The sequence below is a fragment of the Plectropomus leopardus genome, chromosome 23, assembly GCF_008729295.1.
Source record: "Plectropomus leopardus isolate mb chromosome 23, YSFRI_Pleo_2.0, whole genome shotgun sequence".
Lineage (NCBI taxonomy): Eukaryota > Metazoa > Chordata > Actinopteri > Perciformes > Serranidae > Plectropomus > Plectropomus leopardus.
The window spans coordinates 14,399,039-14,418,361 of NC_056485.1; the positions used below are offsets into that span (position 1 = coordinate 14,399,039).

The following is a 19,323-nucleotide window of genomic DNA, read 5'->3' on the forward strand; positions in this document are numbered from 1 at the left end:
TAAATAAAAACAAATATCAATGCAGCTTTAAACACATCATTCTTTGTTAATTTTTTCCATTTTGTCTTTATTACTCTCATAACTGAGGCTCTTTTTTCCACCCATTACAAGGATGCCTGGCTCACATCATATGACATTCTGCATCTATATGTAGCTCTTCCCCTGTGGCCACTCACACACTATCTTTCTTGTCTCGCACTGTCTCTTAGTCTCTCGTCTACTCTCTCATTCTGTCTATCTATCCTTTACTCTCTCGTCTTCTAACCTTTCACATTGTCTGTCTCTGTCTCCCTCTTCTCTGCCCCCCCGTGGTTTCTCTGGCTACAGTTTCGGCTCGTTAGCACCATTTAGAAACTTCTTTCCGGCTCGTTTGGCTCTTGGCTCATCCCAGCCGCATTGACATTAAGCAGTGTGATGAGCGACTGCGCCCCACGGCGGACATGACACTTCCGTCTCCATCAGGGCTCGCAGCTGAACACCAACCCATTTATTCCTCGGCTTTCTTCCTTCTGTCTTATCTGTCAGTGCTGAGCTGCAATGTTGTTAATGTTCTTATTTTTCCTACGGGGAATTAAAATAATGAGCCACAGCATGTTAACTAATGTCAGCAGTCAAGCAGCTTCCGACACAAATTTGGGGGATGTCAGAACACATTTAGGGTGTTATTTCATAAAACAATACAGGTCACCCTTGAACTAAACTTTCTTTTTGTTCCCCTCAGGCGTAGACCAGCATGCCGTTGGTGAAGAGGAACATTGAGCCCAGGCACCTGTGCCGTGGGGCGTTGCCGGATGGGGTGACCAGTGAACTGGAGTGTGTTACCAACAGCACCTTGGCAGCCATCATCAAACAGCTGGGCAGTCTGAGTGAGTATCCAGTTTACAAGTAATGTTCCTCTGGGTGATTCGCACATTCAGTGCTGTAGCTAAAATCAAGTCTCATGAATGAGATTGTCTCCCTGTTGTGAGTGAATCTGGGTTTTAGCACTTTCTTCTGCTGATGTGTGATTGCATCTGTTGGGAACTGCAACCCAATCATACCAGCATTTAAACTTGTAAAAGTCCACTGTGATTTCAATTCATACCAATCTAATGGCAACAGTTTGTGGATTTTTTTTGAGAAAGCAAAATAAATCAATACTCGCACTACAAACAGAAACCAGAATTCCTCTCATATCAAAATCTCATGCCATTGCCCACAGATTCTGCATATTTAATAGACTGCTGTTTAGAGAGATCAACTACACATAAACTTACTACTCACTGTGTTTACACTAAACCACAGTAGGTCACATGCTCACTTGACATTTTCCCAATTAGTCGTGAGCAATCAGAGATAAAGAGATCCTGATGTGTCATCATCAGCATTTTAAGTGCAATCACACCCAAAAGTAATTAATTCAGAGCTATGATCTTGGAAACATATCACTTGAGACATGTTTAAGTGTTGAGTGTGAACAAGTCTGTCTGCACATGCTGATTAGATATATTTCAGATGTTGTTTGCTGGGAGGATGGAGTCAGCTTTAAGAGCAGCTGCCATGGTGTTTGATGGAGTCAGTTTGAAACACCTTGTTAAAAAAAAAAGATGGATCCAAGGGGGATTTTTATGAAATCCAATATCTCGTAAACATGGTGCCAAAATGCTCTCTGTGGCCTGCAGTAAAAGCCCAATCTGATGAGTCAGCACTCTGTAGTTCAGTGTCCAGATGCATCATAATCAATGTATCTTCCCTTTCACACGGAACAGCTCATTAGAAACCTGTACGCAGGGTTTGTATGGTCATGGAAAACCTGGAAAAGTCCTGGAATTTACAAATAGCAATTCCCAGGCCTGGAAAAGCTTTGGAAAACTAAATATTCCCTGAGAGTTTTCAAAAGTCATGGAATTTTGTTTCACAAACTTGTCTAATAACACATGATGTGTTCAAAGACTGTTGGATATTTGAAAATCCAATTTCTGTTTTTATAGTTTCTGACTGTGATAAATGGTGCATTTTTTCTGTAACTCTTGAAGAAAACAAATCCTTTTTTTCTTAGAAAATGTCCTTTTTTTTCAAAAAAACAAATAGCCTATTTTCATTAAAATTTACAAAAACAAACAAAAAAATCCCAACAAATTTGTAGGGGAAAATATCAACAAAGTGATTTCTTTAAAACTCACCAAACATTTTTAAAAACACAGAAGGCCACAGACAACATTCCTACCAAAACTGCAGGCCTGAGGGGTTTGGAAGGCAAAAATCATCAGTAAAATAATTAAAAATTAAAGTTGTATGCCCTTCCCTTAAGCCAAAATAAATATCATAAGTCCCTCCTCACTACTTAAAAAAATATTTGACATGCCTCCCTCTTTTTTGCACCACAGTCTCAGGCCAATAACGAACAGTCTTAAAGGTAAATTTAAATATTCAGTTCTAATCTTGTTCTGAATTCATTATTTTTTTAATTGTATATTTGAAAAAGCTATTATATAGTAATGAGAAGAACCAATGAGGGAGTATAAATGGTCGTTTCAGAGAATGCATGGTCTTTAATTCTCCCTCAGTGTCATGGTATAGTGATGGAAATGTGTTAGTAAAAATTTGCATTAACCCTGTGTGTAGTTTATATGACAGTCATGATATTCTCTGCTGAAGTAGGGTTGCACAGCACAAAACCTGAGCCAGAACAGAGATCATTTTGTGGAAATGTGGAGGAAAAAAGATCAGTTTAAATTTGATTAACAGTTGGAGACTAAATTAAATTCAGAGACAGCTCAGTGCGAATGACTGAGTGCTCTGCCTCTGCTTCATCTGTCATGTCGTGGGCTGAGAGACGGAAAGAGAGAGCGAGGAGATGGAGAGAGACATTGAGGGTATGCAGCAAGTGGGTGTGTGTGTGCATTTTATTTGGTCTAGAGGTGGCGGTGTTATTGAGGAAGGCATTTCTGCATCTCGGTAAATATATTTGAATATTTGTACATTCTGTCTCACACACACTCTGGCAAACAGAAAGGTCTTTTAAAGTATTCAGTCCGACAGGTGCACAGCAGGAGGGAGTCTGTCCTACCTGGACAGACGGAGGGAGGAGAAATGCCATCGACTGACCTCCATCCCTGCAATATTTTCTTCTAATGCATCTTGTTTTTTAATGCCTCAGCCAATAGCAAAGGCCAGAGGCATTATATTTTCGGGTTGTCGCCCCATTCTTGTGAAGGCGATATGTCAAGACTGGCTTGAGGGAATGTGTTCAAATTTTGCACATACGTCCACTTGGACTCAAATATAAATGTATTAGATTTGGGTGGTCAAGATCACTGTAGTGTCATCTGTATCTCTCTTGTGAACCTGTTACAGGGTTCCCAAGGTCATTAAACACTTGCAAAAGTCATGGAATTTCACAATCACATTTTCCTGCTTTAACTGCAGCTTGACTTGTGCAGTGAGGCATATGACCCTCATGTGGTAATCTACTTTTTCTTTTTTATCTAGGCTGTACCACAGTGAGAAATGTAGAAGTCATTACAGTTTATGTTGCCTACATCAAACCTTAATTCCTGATGCCCAACCTGCAAAAGAGAAAGATTTCAAGTGTTATTCCCTCAATAGCCTGCTGTTAGACCATGTGCATCACTTTGCAAATAAAAGTCAGAGGTCACTTTTTCAAGAAACAAACCTGAATATGGCTTCAGAACCTGGGAGCCTGAGCTCAGCTGGCGAATGTGAACATGTGAATGCACTTTTACTGGGATGAAAGAATTTTAAGCAACTGTTTTAAAAGTAACCAGGTGTCTGTGTGTGTTTGTGTGTCTCTGTATTTCAGGTCGCCATGCAGAGGACATTTTCGGAGAGCTGTTTAATGAAGCCAACAGCTTCTACCTGAGGATGAGCAGCCTGCAGGAGAGAGTGGACCAGCTGGCCGTGAAAGTCACCCAGCTCGACTCCACTGTGGAGGAAGGTAGGGAGGGACAGCGTGTGTGTTTTTGTAGTCATGTTTTTTTTATGCATTAATTGCATTGCAGGACAAAGAGGTTTTTTTGTGAGTATTGGAATCTGCGTGTGTGTGAGTAGGTCCTCTGTCCCTGAGGATTATGATGAGTACTGTCTCAGGTGCGTGTATGTTATCCCTCTTTTTCTGCGCTGTTTTTCCAGTGTTATGGATCATTGCATGTCTTGTGTTAGAGAGCTGGGGTTGTTTGCGTGTGTGTGTGTACTGTACATGCGTGTTTGTTGGTATGATCACATGGTTTGGGCAGGTGTGAAAATTTTCAAACTGGTTTGATTTTAAGGCAAACATCAGAACACATCAGTATGATGTATTTTACCAGGTGTAAAATACATGTGATACCAGTAAAACGTAACGACACCGATTCCCAACAGCAAACAATCATCCATCTATCACGTAGCATCACATAATATCAGAGCTCTCTATCTACAGTGATTCCATTAAATAAGCACATCTGTTTCTTCATGTAAACAAACCACAGCTATCAGCTGTGCGCTTGAGATCAGACTGTAACATAACCACTTAAAACATGAATGAGTAGCTGACTTGCTGTCTTGTATGTTACATGTTTGTAATTTAACTTTTTAAAAAGAAAACATGTTTTTTTGTGATTTTTACTAGAAATGATGTACAATGAAGTCAACAGCACATAGATTGTTTTTAGCGATGGTCATTTACCACAAATTTTCAGCTCCTTTGCAATCTTCTTTTAGCCAATTCCCAACTTTAGTAGTTTTTTTAGGAATGAAATTAAGAAGGTATCGTACACATTATTTCTCATTTCAGCATCATGAATCAGCGATTCTTCCCCATTGAGAGCACTTTCAAAGCCAGTGACAAGAAAAAAATAGAAAAAACAGCAACTGCCAAAGGGTTAGCTCAAAACAGTGTTTGTGCACTCACAACCAGTTAGGATACCTTTTTCATCAGCCTAAAATCCAAAATGTTGTCATCTTGGTGCAGTTTTAATTTTCTCGAGAGACTAACTCTGCCATGTCTCATTTCATCACCCAAAAAAACACATGAACTTTCTAGTAAACAAACACAATGTGCGCCACTCGTCCCCCTCCCACCTCTACTGAAACCTCCCTCCTTACATCCATATGTGGGTGTATCTGTGTGATGAATAGTATGTATTTGAGAACAGTTCATATTTTTAGTTTTTTTCTGTGTCTTTGTCTGTGTGTGTGTGTGTGTGTGTGTGTGTGCGTGCGTGTGCCGGATGTGTGTGTCAGTTCTTTCCTCTGAAGCCAGTGTGCAGCATTTTAATGGCTATGCTGATTATTTATTGACAAAACGTCTCTGGGGCTGTCATATTACTGTGTGTGTGTGTGTGTGTGTGTGTGTGTGTGTGTGTGTGTGTGTTGGGTATCATCTGAGTGTGTTTAGTGAACAGAAAGACACACTCATATTACACTCCTGTTATGTGGTTATGTGTGTGTTTCTGGTTGTGTATACAGTGTGAGTCATGATCATTATCTCCATCATTAAGCTTTTCACTAACTCTGAAGGTCAATTTTGGTAATGCAGTAATTGATAGGCCTGCACAAACACACAAACACACAAACATACACACACACACACGCGCACACGCACACACACACACACACACACACACACACACACACACACACACAAACGCATTAGTGGTCAGACTGGGCTGTGATGATCCAGTCAGCATTTACAGGAGGATTTCAGAGCTGAGTATGGTGTCCTCAGAGGCTCAAAATGAACTTCAGTGTGAGATGTGAGAAAACTAGAGTCTAGGGTTCTTTTCCTTTTTACTCTTTTTCACCCCCCCCCCCCCCCTTTTTTTTTCCAGTCTTTCCTCCTTCTTTGCCTCTTTATTGCTTCCTTCCTCCTTTTCTCTCCTTCCCTTTCTCTGTCATCCTGTCTAATTTTGCTTCTTTATCTCCTCTTTTCTTTTCCCCCTCATTGTTTTTCCCGATTTTCTAACATCCTCTCCTCCCTTTTACCCTTTTTTTTTTACCTTTTTCTGTTCCTCCTTCATTCTCTCTGTCTACCTCCGCTTCCGTTTCTCCTTTTTACATCCCCACCTCTCCCTCCATCACTCCCTAATCATATTTTCCTACATTCTCTGTATTCTTGCTCTTTCTTTCTCTATTTTCTCTCCATTTTTCCATTTATTTCTATTTATTTCTGTCCCAAACCTGCTCTCACTCTTTCTCTGTTGCTCTCTTCTTGTCTTTCTCTCTGTTCTCCTATTCTTTCTTTTCTTTTTTGACTTCTTTTGATCTCTCTTCTTTTTACTTGCATTTGTTATCTTATCTCTTATCTCCCTCTTCTCTCTCTCCCTTCTTTTATCCCTTCTCTTTTTATTTTCAAAACCTGTTTACTCTCCCTTACACACCCCTCTTCTCTCCTTCTTTCATGAGTATTTCTCTCTCTCTCTCTCTCTCTCTCTCTCTCTCTCTCTCTCTCTCTCTCTCTCTCTCTCTCTCTCTCTCTCTCTCTCTCCTTGCTGATACTGCCTAGTCATTCTGCAGCACGGCGGGCTCAGACAGGGAGCATCAGATAGAGCTGCACAGACGGGGATGAAAAGGAAAAGCTCAGCAGTCCTCATGCTTATCCTCCTCCTCTCCTAGTCCTCCACTCCTCCTCCTCTTCCCCCATGCTCACACTCTTTCATCTCCCCTCTCTTCCTCTGTTCATCTCCATGCCTCTTCCTCCCACACACAAGCAATTCGTCGGTCCTTCGTATCCGACCACACATTCACTCTGTCATCTGTTACGCACCCGTCTCTCGTATCGCAGTCACATTTTCTCACTTTTCTGTCTTCATCCCTCACTCCTGTCCTCTTCTCCTTCTGCTATTTTTTCTGTTTTTCAATGTCTCACAACTAGCAAGTGAGACCATAGATTTCTTATGATAAATGGAGAGAAAGACAGGAAGACTTAAATAGAGGGAGAATGAAAGGATGAAGAAAAAAGAAAGGAAGGACTAATAAAATGGAAATGGACAAAGAAAAAAGATTGAAAAGGGGGAAGAAAGAAAGAAAGAATGGGGGAGAAAAGAAAGAAGGGAAGGAAGGAAGATTGAAATAAAAGAAAGGAAGGATGATACTATGAAAGAAGGGAAATTAGAGGCAATTTAAGGAATGAAGGAAAGAAAAAAGGATCAGTGGAAGGAAAATTGAGAAATGAGGAAATGGATGGAGGAAAAAGGATCAGAATTTAAAGGGAGAAAGAAATAATAAGAATAAAATATCAACCTTTTTCCTTGTTTCAAGATTTTTTAATGATTTTTGTTATGCACCCGTAGCTTGAATGTGGAAATAATAACATTAACTCACCAAAAATAAAAAATTAAATATAATGTCAATAATGTTAAAACAGCCAGATTTGCTTGAGAAAAAAACAGTTACAAATTTTAAATTAATGTTTATGGACTAAAAATTATTTGCATTTACTATCACATTAAACAAATAACACATTTGTTTTCTTATATCAACAGTTAAAATATGCATTAAATCCATGTTTTTCATTTACAAACTACATTGTGTTTTTTAATAAACCATAGTGCATTTGTAAAACATGTTTTGTTTAGTTTTGCAAGGATATTAGCTTGATAACTTCTCTTTAAAAACAAAATTCATCAATAGGCTTCTTTTTACTCAGATGGCACCAATAAGTCGCTCTCCTGTCCTCCCAGACATAAAAATTATTGTTAAACCACTGAGATAAATGTAAATGTGGAAGTCAGGCCACAGCAAACCAGATTGTGTAAGACATTAATGTGGTTATTAGCAGCAATCAACATATTCATATGCATGTAAATGTGCAGTAAGGAACATGAACGTTAGATTCAGACTGATTAGACATGGAGCTGGAGGTCATAGTCAGAGAGAGAGAGAGAGAGAGAGTGTGTGTGTGTGTGTGTGTGTGTGTGTGTGTGTGTGTGTGTGTGTGTGTGTGTGTGTGTGTGTGTGTGTGTGTGTGTGTCAAAAAAGAGAGAGAGAAGCTCGAGGTGTCTTTGAAGATGTGTCTGAATGAAAGTTGCATTAGCTGCTAGTTTTGTGGATTATTCATTTGGCCGTGGGGACAGAAGCTTAGGAAAGAATGATCAAACACGGAGCAGACAGGAGAGTGTGCGCTGACTGCTGAATCTGCACACATACACACTCACAGAGACTCGCACAGAGATCAAACAGCCAATCGCCCTTTAGTTTTTGAGGAATTTGTAGTCAGAGGTTAAAGCTGAAACACTCCCACTTTCTGACTTTGTTAGTAATGCTGTTGATAACTTACAAACACACATATGCAGTACAGAAGTCAAGTAAATCACTGGTAAGAACATATGTCGCATTGACACGCTTTAACCTTATTATACAGGGCCGATGTACACTGACGCAGTCAGTGTGTGTGGGGTTAGCCATCTGCTAGATCCTGGATAGCGTTGCAGCACTGTCGCGTTAAATCTCCTCTGGGGGGGTTAAGGGATTGACACACATACATGCAGGGTTTTCTCTGTCTCTCACTCTCCCTTTCTCTGTGTCACACACACATAGACACACACATATTGGCTCCTGTTATATGCAGACAAATCATATTATCACGCAGTCCTACCAGGCATTTGTCAGCAGCAGCAACAACACATTTTGCTTCTGCGCATCCACACACACAATGAGCACAAACCTCTTTTGCAGCTGCAGTGTGTGTGTGTGTGTGTGTGTGTGTGTGTGTGTGTGTGTGTGTGTGTGTGTGTGTGTGTGTGTGTGTGTGTGTGTGTGTGTGTGTGTGTGTGTGTGTGTGTGTGAAAGATACTTGTTAAGCTGGTGCAACAAGCTCAGACTAATCTGTTCCTGCTGTCCTGTTATCACCTTCTGTGTTTGTGTGTATGCATATATATGTGTTTGTGTCAGAATGCATACAGTATGTAAGCTGTTTGTATTACCTATTAGTCTATATACATATGTTGTGTTTGTTATTATAGGGACCTTACAAACGCATAATGGATGATTAAATATGTAAATTAAGTAAGGTTGGTTACCGAAACCTGTTGCCATATACAACTAGTACCTCCCGGACTGAATCACGACACAGATTTTGGTGCATACCGAGTGTTCGGTTGAAAAAGAGACAGAAAGTGCGTGTGTTTGACAGTGACACATGACAGCGAGGCTGCCGCTTATTGGATCCTGTCTAGGCTCATGTGAGGTTGACTGTTAGTAAACCAGCTGCTCTCACTGTATTGACAGTCTCAGCTGCTTCTAAACAGATAATAGAAATATGTTTGGCTGTTCAGTCAGCTGTTAGGGAGAAAATCATTGATCTCAACTCAATATTTTTTTTTGCCGTCATTAGAAGCCTGTACCAGACTCAGAATTATGCCAGCCGAATCGGATTTGGCAGTTGTATTAGAACATTCATTGTTTGGTTTTCCATACAAAGTTTTTAAGTCTGAACAGATGCAGCAGGACATTCGGTGTGACAGCGACGTTCACGTAATATAGTAAACAAAATCTCAGTCGACTCAGGATCTCTGACTCATGATTTTTGTGTCAGACTTCAAGGGGCAGTGCTAGTTATTAATACTTTAACTGTTATTTAGTGTTTAATCATTGTAGGTTTTTTTTGTAGTTTGTATTCACCTGAAAATAAGAATCTCGTCTTTTTTTCTGTTACCCCCAGACTGAGCCGTTTTGTATCTTCATAGACAGTGTGTCCTCGTTCACGGAGTCCACCATATTGCACTGTCATGTTTTTACAGTAGCCCAGAACAGACACACTGGCTCTCGATGGGGCCATCTGCATATTTTGCAGCCCCTTTTGCAACAAGCCACACAGCCTCAGAATAACTGATTTGAAATTAGAAATGTATTTATTTTGTGTTTTTACCCATTTTAAATTATCATTTGTCTAATTATTTTGGAAAGAAGGAGACCTCTTAAGATAATGGGGCCCCTGGTAAAAACCTCCTGGACAATGAACACTGAAGGAATGAAAACCAGAAGTTAATATGTTGTTAAATTTCACATTCAAATTTGCCCTTGCAATTAAACAAAGCTAGTCTTTGATTTTGTTGACTGTGTTTTGTGATTATTTTTTTTTAAGGATTGATTCCAGCACTGTTTAGACAATGTCAATACTTAAGAAGTATCATTTCAGCACCAGTATTGATTAAAAAAAACAAAAGCAGCAATACCCAACCCTTATATTAAGTCTTCTAATTTGGTGTTTTTGTATGATCTTTTAACTTATAATATTTTCTCTCTTGTTTTTCTGCTCCTGTAAGCAATTTCCTACATTCTCAAAATGCCTTTCAACAAAATCCATAAACTAATAAATCTCAGAGTCCAAGCCACAGAGACTTGACAGTGTGACACTGAGTTTTTGGGGCTGTACTTTTGCACCTCATCCTGTTCTGTGTGACTCTATCTACTAAATTGTTAAAATCTAATTTAATATGTTGCGTAGTTTGTAAAGAAGTCAAAGGAAACACAAAACAATGTGTGGTGAATTTATTGCTTTGGAGACCTGGACAAATGAACAATGGGCTCAATAAAAAAGACTTTATATATTTTGTTTACCTGCAGTGAAACAAGAACTGTTTCCTCTACTGCAAATACAAAGAAAATCTAATGAAAATGCATCTTCTTGTATTTTTTCTCAGAATAATCAAATCACACTTTCCTTTTGCAGCTTGATTGTCAATAATATTATATAAAAATATCCAGCTTGGAGTCTCTAAATCTGCACAAATCATTCTTTGACATAACTATGGAATCAACTCAACATTGCCCAGAAATGCAAGTTTTATTTTTTTTTCATCTTTGATTATTTCATCAACTCCAAAGCAAACTGTGGCGGCATAAATCTTTGAAGTTAAGTAGCCATTCCCTGGCTGATTAATAGCGTTACGCCCATTAAGTGCACAAACAAGAGATCATGTTCTCAAATCCTGACTTAATTCACGAATGTAAACTTTGCAGAATTGAGACCAGAGATCAGAGGTCAGTGTTTCACATGCAGGATTTAGCTGCTAAGCCGACACCGGAAGAGTTAAAACAGCTGGTTTGACGGATTATGTTGTCAAATACTGTAGAAGATACACAGCGAATAATTCTGCTTAATATTTCTTCAGCCTAACTGTCAAGTTGTTTACTGTACTGTTTACTGAATCTTCAATCTCTGCCTCTCTCCCTCCAGTCTCCCTGCAGGATATTAACATGAGGAAGGCCTTTAAGAGCAGCACCATCCAGGACCAGCAGGTGGTGTCAAGGACCTCCGTCCCCAACCCTGTGGTAGAGATGTACCACCGCTGCGACAAACCTCCTCCGCTCAACATTCTCAGCCCTTATAGGTTAGTCATTTTGGCAGTTTTCATGAAATTAAAGGGAGTTCATGTAGTGTTAAATCCTATCTACCTGATACCTGTCACCTCTTGCCACCCTGATCCCCATTAATCTAAATGTCTGTTTTTAAACCGCATTGTTTTCAACGTTTCCCTCTCAATCTCGTGAGATATCAAGAACGCCGTAAGGGAATCTTTTCAAACTTGGCACAAACGCCCCATTGGACTCAACGATGAACCAGTTAGATTTTGGTGGTCAAAGGTCAAGTTCAGTGTGACCTTGCTTTTGTCTCATTCTCATGAATGTGACATCTTCAGAACACCCTAAATGAATTTTATTAAAATCTGACACAAAAGTCACTGTGACTGTGAAAAAAATGGCCATAAAACAAGAATTCTCATGACAAAACCACAAACAAATGTCTTATAGGATAAAATGATGAAGCGATTAAATTTTATATTCAAAAGGTCATCTTCACTGTGACATTATAATACTCTGCCTAAAACACTTTTCTGGCTATTATGCAACATAATTTTTGAGGAACTGAAGAGGAGACGTTTGGTCAGATACTGAATTTCTGGCACTGATCTTGAAACTGTGATGATTGTATAGATCTTCTGTGCTGCAGGTGGGAAGATGTGTATGACACATCCATGTTCACAGACACGGATGTAAACTGTGAGAAAAACTTGACTGCTGCATGGAGGCATATAACTGCAGGGCAATAATTAATGCATTGTTGTTATTGTTGCTCTTTTTCAATCACATTCTCTCTATTTCTCCATACAGGGATGACAAGAAGGATGCATTGAAGTTCTACACTGACCCCTCCTACTTCTTCAACCTGTGGAAGGAGAAGATGCTGCAGGCCACCGAGGACAAACGCAAGGAGAAAAGACGGCAGAAGGTACGTGTGTGTTTGTGCACATTAGTGTGTGTCTGAGGAGTTCTGTAAGCTCGGGGCATGTTTGTATGTGTGTCATTGCAGACATGCTGTAGGCTGGATGTGTGTGATTGTGAGACAGAACAAGTAAATAAAATTCATCTTCTGCTTTGATTTGCTAATCTGTTTTTTTCCTTCTTAATTGTGCCTTTTTTATGCTGTTATTTCATTTGAAGCATTCTTATCTGACTGTACTCATCATTTAGCTTTGCTTTGTTGTGTAATCGGTTATTGATACAGCAGCAGCTGGGTGGGCTCATTATCCAGAGACAAACAAATGGCCAAAGGGGAATACAGCTTGAAACAGTTAATATTTAACGCTGTAATCACATAGTTGTACAAATCTGTAGCTCCTGTGTAATAATACAGCTATTTCAGTACAGTTGTGTGTCAGAGTAGGCCTGTTAAGTCATTTTGACTTGTCAGAGTAGGAAAAGGTGTAATTATTAACATTATTGATGGATTAATTTCATTTACCTGCTTCAGTTTCAATGTATTGTGCCTGCTGGCACACACTAGCAAGTTCTCAAGACAGATCATCGATTATGTAAAAATAATTGTAGACACCATGATGTCACCCATTGGTTTGCAGAATTCTATTTGAAGCCTCGAGTTTGGCATTTTGACCGTCGCCATCTTGGATGTTTTGAGCCAGAAGTGCCCATATATATTGGAGAGAGTGGAGCTAACCCAAAGAATAGCTCCATAATTGTCATAAATGAATAAACATGGGGGGCAAAAGTCAATGTTTGGTCAGTTCAAAGAACAGGTAATGTAGAATGTCCATGTAGAATGACCTGGATTAAATGTAAAAATATATAAATATATCAAATATATTTAAAAAATGATATAAATAAACTAGAAACAGCTGTCAGCCTCTTGTTTAAATGCTCTTAGCATTAAAATGCAACCCATCTTCTTTGTAGCTTTCATGTTCCCACTTCGACCTCAAAAGCACATGGACACAACAAAGTCGGAAGAACAACTTCCCAACAAGGCAGCTATGACCTTCCAACATCACATGAATGCAGCATCAGTTGGCACCCTCGTGGGCTATTAAGGCCATCGGCATTTGTTCCATCAATGGGTGAAAAATATGATTGTGGTTATGATCATTATCTGTCTCTTCCTCTTAGTTTTGTGTGAGGCTCTTTTGAACATTTGCTCGGTCTTCACTTGTACCAAAATAATTGGCACAGAGAATTAAATATTTCAGAGCAGAATTTCACTGGTATTCCCCTTTGATCTGTTACTTTTCTCTCCATCAGCTCTCTCGACAATCACTTTTCAAACCCCTGAACAGCTGCTGCTGTATGTGTTGCTGCACTGTGTCAATATTTCTGTTCAATTTAATGCGGCTCACATTTTTTTCTGTTCCCTCCCTTCAACCTGGAAACAGAATAAAATCCCTTTAGACACAAAGTAGTCAAAGTTTTGAGAAACTAACAGGTTTGGATACGAGGGGAAGCTCAGCTGCAGGATGACGGCTCATCTACACGTTCTTCTTCATTCTCTTCCTCCTTCCTCTTTCTAAGTTACCCGGCCTTCCAAGACACACACCCCAACCTTCCTCCTCCTCCTCTTCTTCCTCTGCTCAGTCTAACGCACCAGCTTGTCTTTCTCCCATGTTTCCATAGGGCTGTCCGGCCCACCCTGACAGGCCCCACTCCAGACAGGCCCCACCCAGGAGCCCCCTGTCCATCTCTGTAAGACAACCCAGACCCCTAACCTGCCCTCTCCTGCCCGCCACTTTCCCCCCTGCACACCCCACTAACACACATCACACACTCACATGTTATAGAGGAACTTGGGTAAGACACACACAATAAAAAGACACTTACGCACACACCTTCCCCTCTGTTTGTGTCTGTGTGTGTCACGTTGCGTTAGCTTGCCACCTCACCCTCTCTTTAACCCTCTGTGATTGGTTTGGTTCCCGTCTTGTGTTACCAGAACTTTTGGCTCCGTTGTCCGTCGTCTGCTAGTTCATGTTGGTGTGTTTAATAGTGAGTGGGTGATGATGATTAGATTAGTGTGTGTGGGTGAAATTAACCCCATGGTGATGGAGCTGGTTGATGGGGTCCTGTTCTCTTCCTCTGCGCCAGAGAAATCAGTGATCAGTGACTGAGTTTCTCTCCGCTCTTGTGTCTGTCTGTCTGCGTCTGTCTCTCCTGTAGGAGCAGCAGAAGCAGGTTGAGGACCCAGGCAGAGAGGTGAAGAAGGTCAGTGAGGATTTGCACACATATACTCCAACATGACTTGTAGACTTCTCTCTGTAACAAGCATGAAATGACCAAAACAGCAAGTTTTTTGAAATTATTGCTGTGATCAGCGCGTCCAGCACGTTCTTACTGAATCTAATTGTACACACTAAAGCAGGATTTATGTGTTGAATCTATGCACTCGGTAGCCTGCGCGGTAGCATGACGTGCACCTCCGCAAAAGTTTAACGACATGTCACAGCAACAGAGACCTCCTATTATTTTTTATTACGCTGAAAACTATTTCTCTCAGTGGAAACAAGCTCTTATTTACTTTTATTTCACAGATAAGAAATAATAAATTGTAAAGATGATAAAGCCCGCACAAAAATAGTCTTGTATGTTATTAATCTTGGCTTCACATTAATAAATCCACCAGCCACTAGGATAGTTGTTGCAATGCAAAATGTCATAGGCTTTTGCCAATAACGTTAACATGTAATTATGGTGGAAATCTTTCTGGTGTAACAATGTTCCCGTGGATCCTTAAACAGTCTGAAAAGTTATTGGAAGTAGGGTGTTATAAAATGCTTTTATTCTGACGTTGCATTGTAAAATCACATAATAATTGGTAACATTGGTTTATTGTTTAAATAATTTACTGAATTCCTCTTCTTAATGTCTTTATGATAGGAGTTAAAGCAGTGGAATAATCCCACATACAGAGTAAGGCACACGAAATCAGTATAAAAATAACTAATAAATTGCCTCTATTATCTGTCTCAAGTCTAGAAGTTCAGTTTGACCAATTTTAAGGCTTTAAGTTGAATCTTACTGTTTCAATGGCATCTGCTGATTATACACTGTGTTTATACATGCAACATCATTGCGCCAGTATGAGTTGCAAAATTGAGTGAATTACAAAGGTGCTTAAGAATAATTAAATACTATGCAGTATTAAGACAGCCAATAGTGAACTCGATAAACTCTTTTTATGAGTACATTTTGAGAGCAGAGACTGTTGCCAGTGTGAAGAACACTTCATCACTCCAAAACCATCTTCATAAAAGTATGTTAAAGCAATTTCCTGAAGTAAAGAAGGTGAGACACTCTTCAGTGCCTATTAACACTGTCCCCAGAGAGGTGTTAGAGGGACAGCTGTGCCAGTCCTCCAGACCACAGCAAAGGAATATTAAAGGACACAGCAGCATGTTGCACTTCAGTGACACTTTTACCAGATGTGGTGATGGTTCTTCACCATTACTTGCATTATTAATTACATACAGTAAAAGATGTTATTTGCAGATATGATTTTGTCTTTGTCTTTAGTAAAAAAAAAAAAAAATGCACCTTTTCCCCTTTCTTACTTTATTGAAGGTGCGTAAGGCTCGTAACCGGCGCCAGGAGTGGAACGTCCTGGCCTATGACAAAGAGTTCAGACCAGACGCCAGGCTCACTCCCTCCCCTTACCATGGCATGTCCTCAGAAGGCTCCTTGTCCCCTGACAACAGGTAAACACACACTGAAGATGTCTCTATACATGTTGTTTCTTCTAGGGTCCTTTTTTGTCACAGCACATGCACATCACTGTTTGTGTGTTGAGTCGTCTGTCCCCGGGGACCAGGGATAACAACATATGACATGAGTGGTAGACTGAGAATATATGCACAAAAAAGGGGACAAACACGTCTTGGTCAGATTATTAAAGTTGGTGTTTGAGAGTGATGTCTTTAACACTAGTATGATTAAAAAAAAAACCGTAATTGACTTTCACAATTTTCCCCAGCCTTTAAAATCTGTAAATAGCATTGGTATACTATAAATAGTATATAGTGTAGAGTTTTTTTTGCACAAATGCTCAAAGTCTCACAATTAAACATATTTAAGGACAAACCTGTGATGGAGATTTAAGCGATGCCAACATACCTGCTGCATTTTTTTTAAAGCTCTTTGCTGCCCTCTTCTGGAGAAGGTAAATCAGAGCTTGTGATTCTATATTTCATGTTTTATACAGTTTCACATCCAAATTTTTCCAAGAAAAAATAAGAGCAAAATTTAAGAGGCAATTTGTATCACTGCCACAGCCAAAAAGGGATTCAGTGGGGAATACAAAAACAGGATATAAGGATGTAGGCAGAATATAAATCAAATGTAGAGCAAAATGAAAATATTTATAGTTGGTAAATGTCATTATTTATGTTATTTATTTTTATTTGTTTCTACATTTACCATTATCCCCAAAATTATAAGAATGTTGTGTTTACTTCTTTCCTCTATCTTTAACTGTAAACCCCTTTTGAATATCAGATTGCATTCATTTTTTATTTGGATACAATTGAATTTTGATTAAAGGAATACTTAACCCCCTTGATTGCCATTTGTTTTTGAATTATTCACCTCATGTAACATTTAATTCATAAAGACTTCAATTGTTTTTCTTGCATGGCCCCATGTTAAAGATTCCAAGAACAGAAAAAAATCTTGATAAATTGAAGTCATAGGGGTCCATTTTTGACGACAGCAAAACAATATAAAAACGTGTTTACAAATTCTCACACAACTTGTGCAGAATATCTAAGACTCTTTTATCTAGTTGTATGCTCAGTACTTCCCAAATACAGGCATTTTCACTAAAACCGTAGTATTTAAAACTTCATTGACAAATAAAATAATTTATCAACTTTAACTTTAGAAATCAAGGAGAGAAAAATCCCTTTTTTCTAACATGCCCTTCAACTGACCAACTGCCATTTTCCTCCAACAGATCAATGGCATCTGACTCCTACCCAGCAAGCCCCAACCACCCCTCCACCCAGGCCCCCAGTGCCGTCCACCCTTCCGACCACACCAGGGACCACCTCAGCGCCGCGGCCCAGACTCAGTCACTGGATCGAGTCCTCAGGCCGGCCAACCAGCCCCCAGGGCCCGCAGCAGGAGGGCGACATGCAGCCTCCCTGGGCAGGACCCCATCAGGACACGGAGTCCAGGCTGGTGGAGATCCAACGGTTAACGGGCCGAGGCAGCAGTCGGTTAAGGAGTACCGGGCCGGGCACGGGTGTGTTTGGTCGTTTAGATTAGGTTTCATTACATTTTAATGTGATTGTATTTGGGTTTCAGTTCATTTATTTGATGGTGTTTATTTACTAACATTTATACAATATTTGCTTTTGAACGAACATTGGAGCAACCAGTGTTTCGACATTGTAGTGGTTTCTGGTTAAGCTTCGTGTTTTTTTTCTTCAGTTTCCTAAAATCTTATTTCTGTGGCTGATAACTTTGAATCTTAGTTTGTAAAGGTGTAGTGATGTTGCTGTGTAATGTGGACCCCAGTAGTAACCGGGCAAACCACATCATTTTGCCTCATGGCTTTTACCTTTTTGTAGTCAGATAGCAAAGTGAATTAAGTGAGACATGATGTTTAAACTATAAAGGCCGAGTTAATGTCAACTGACTGCTGCTTTGAATTTTAAAATGGAATAGTTTCACCTTTTTAAAATGTCTTTTCATGGCTTCTCCTGACATTCATACAAAGCAGCCATATAAGACCTTTTGGTCTTCATTTAATTTCATTACAGATTTAGCTGGCAGATTTGCAAAATCAGACATATCAAACAGTTAACAGAATATAAATTAATAGCAGGGTTTCCCGTACATTGATTTATTTGTGGCGGGCCACCACGATCAAAACATCTGCAGTCACGAGTAGATTTTATATTTTTGGAGCTGGACCATATATAACAGTATGGTTCTCGTTGCATCACATCCTCGGAGCACAGAGTGTACTTTGGGCACAGAGGGAGCAGCAGAATGCAGTGAAAGTGGAACTTAATTATTGCGCTTGGTCTAAAAGTCTACATTCACCGCCTTTATAGCGGCTGATCCTCTCATCTGTCAATGTGTTCTGATGAGCTCCGACCGGATCGACCGATAAATTATCCGCATCGTGACTTTAATTCCATAAACTGCTGCTGAGGAAAAAAACATCTTCTTCTAAAGCAGCATAAGCAAAGTAATGTTACTCCAGGTTTCAAAGGGTTAACCTTATCCTCTCCCTCTTGTCCTCTCCTCAGTGGCCAGCCCTCCACCATCCCAGAGTACTATATCCCACCCGCCCCTCCTCCCCCGCCACCCCCCCACCCCCCCAGCCAGCTCTATCCCTAGCCATCACGGCCCCGCCCGCCGGCGCCGCCTCCACTGTCCCCCCCACCTCCTCCGCCCTCTCCCGTCCCTACTCCCCTTCCCCTCCTCCTCCACCGGCCAACTACGTGCCCTCCCCCTCCCACCCTCCTTCGGGTGCACCCCCAGCCGCCCCCTCCTCCTCCGCCGCCTGGAGCCCCTGCCGGCCACCAGGTTCACCCATCGCCACCGCACGTCGCTGTCGGCCAGGCTGTGGATGCAGCGCCAGCGACCAGGAAGTCCACCATGCTGGGGATGATCCCAATGAGCGACGCACGCTCCGACCTGCTGGCCGCCATACGTAGGAGGTAAGTGTGTAACTAATTTTTTTTTTTTTTTCAACAAGATTAAGTTTTAATTATTTTTGAATGACAAGTAGAACATTTTTTTCAATTTTAACTACCTACATATTGCATTACTTATGATAATAGCATCAGGAGCCTGTGATTAACTGATTCAAATCAAGATTATGTCACGTTGTGCTATTTTGAACAAAGGTATGAGACAGTTGCATAGGCTTGGACAGTGTTACAATATAGCAGGTTATTTTGAAATCCCGGCAGTATGATTTTTTTAGTACTTTAAAAACAACATATGCTCCTTTTACTATTAATGTTTCGCTTCAATAATACTTTATTGAAGCAATGTAGTACGCAGCATGCACCACCAGAGGTCAGTCTCTACAGTTGGAACATGCAGCTG

At 40.3% G+C, this 19,323-nt stretch overlaps 1 protein-coding gene across 1 annotated transcript in view; it reads left to right on the forward strand.

Annotated features, from left to right (window-relative positions):
- The window catches only part of zgc:109889 (uncharacterized protein LOC553542 homolog), a 46,158-nt gene that overhangs the window by 24,316 nt on the left and 2,519 nt on the right, over positions 1-19,323 (forward strand). The window contains 11 exon segments of the mRNA XM_042512408.1: positions 722-866; positions 3,803-3,937; positions 11,156-11,309; positions 12,091-12,208; positions 13,882-13,950; positions 14,422-14,466; positions 15,823-15,956; positions 17,210-17,500; positions 18,516-18,592; positions 18,595-18,755; positions 18,757-18,926. Of these exon segments, the coding sequence (XP_042368342.1) occupies positions 734-866; positions 3,803-3,937; positions 11,156-11,309; positions 12,091-12,208; positions 13,882-13,950; positions 14,422-14,466; positions 15,823-15,956; positions 17,210-17,500; positions 18,516-18,592; positions 18,595-18,755; positions 18,757-18,926 (1,487 nt within the window). The 5' untranslated portion in view covers positions 722-733.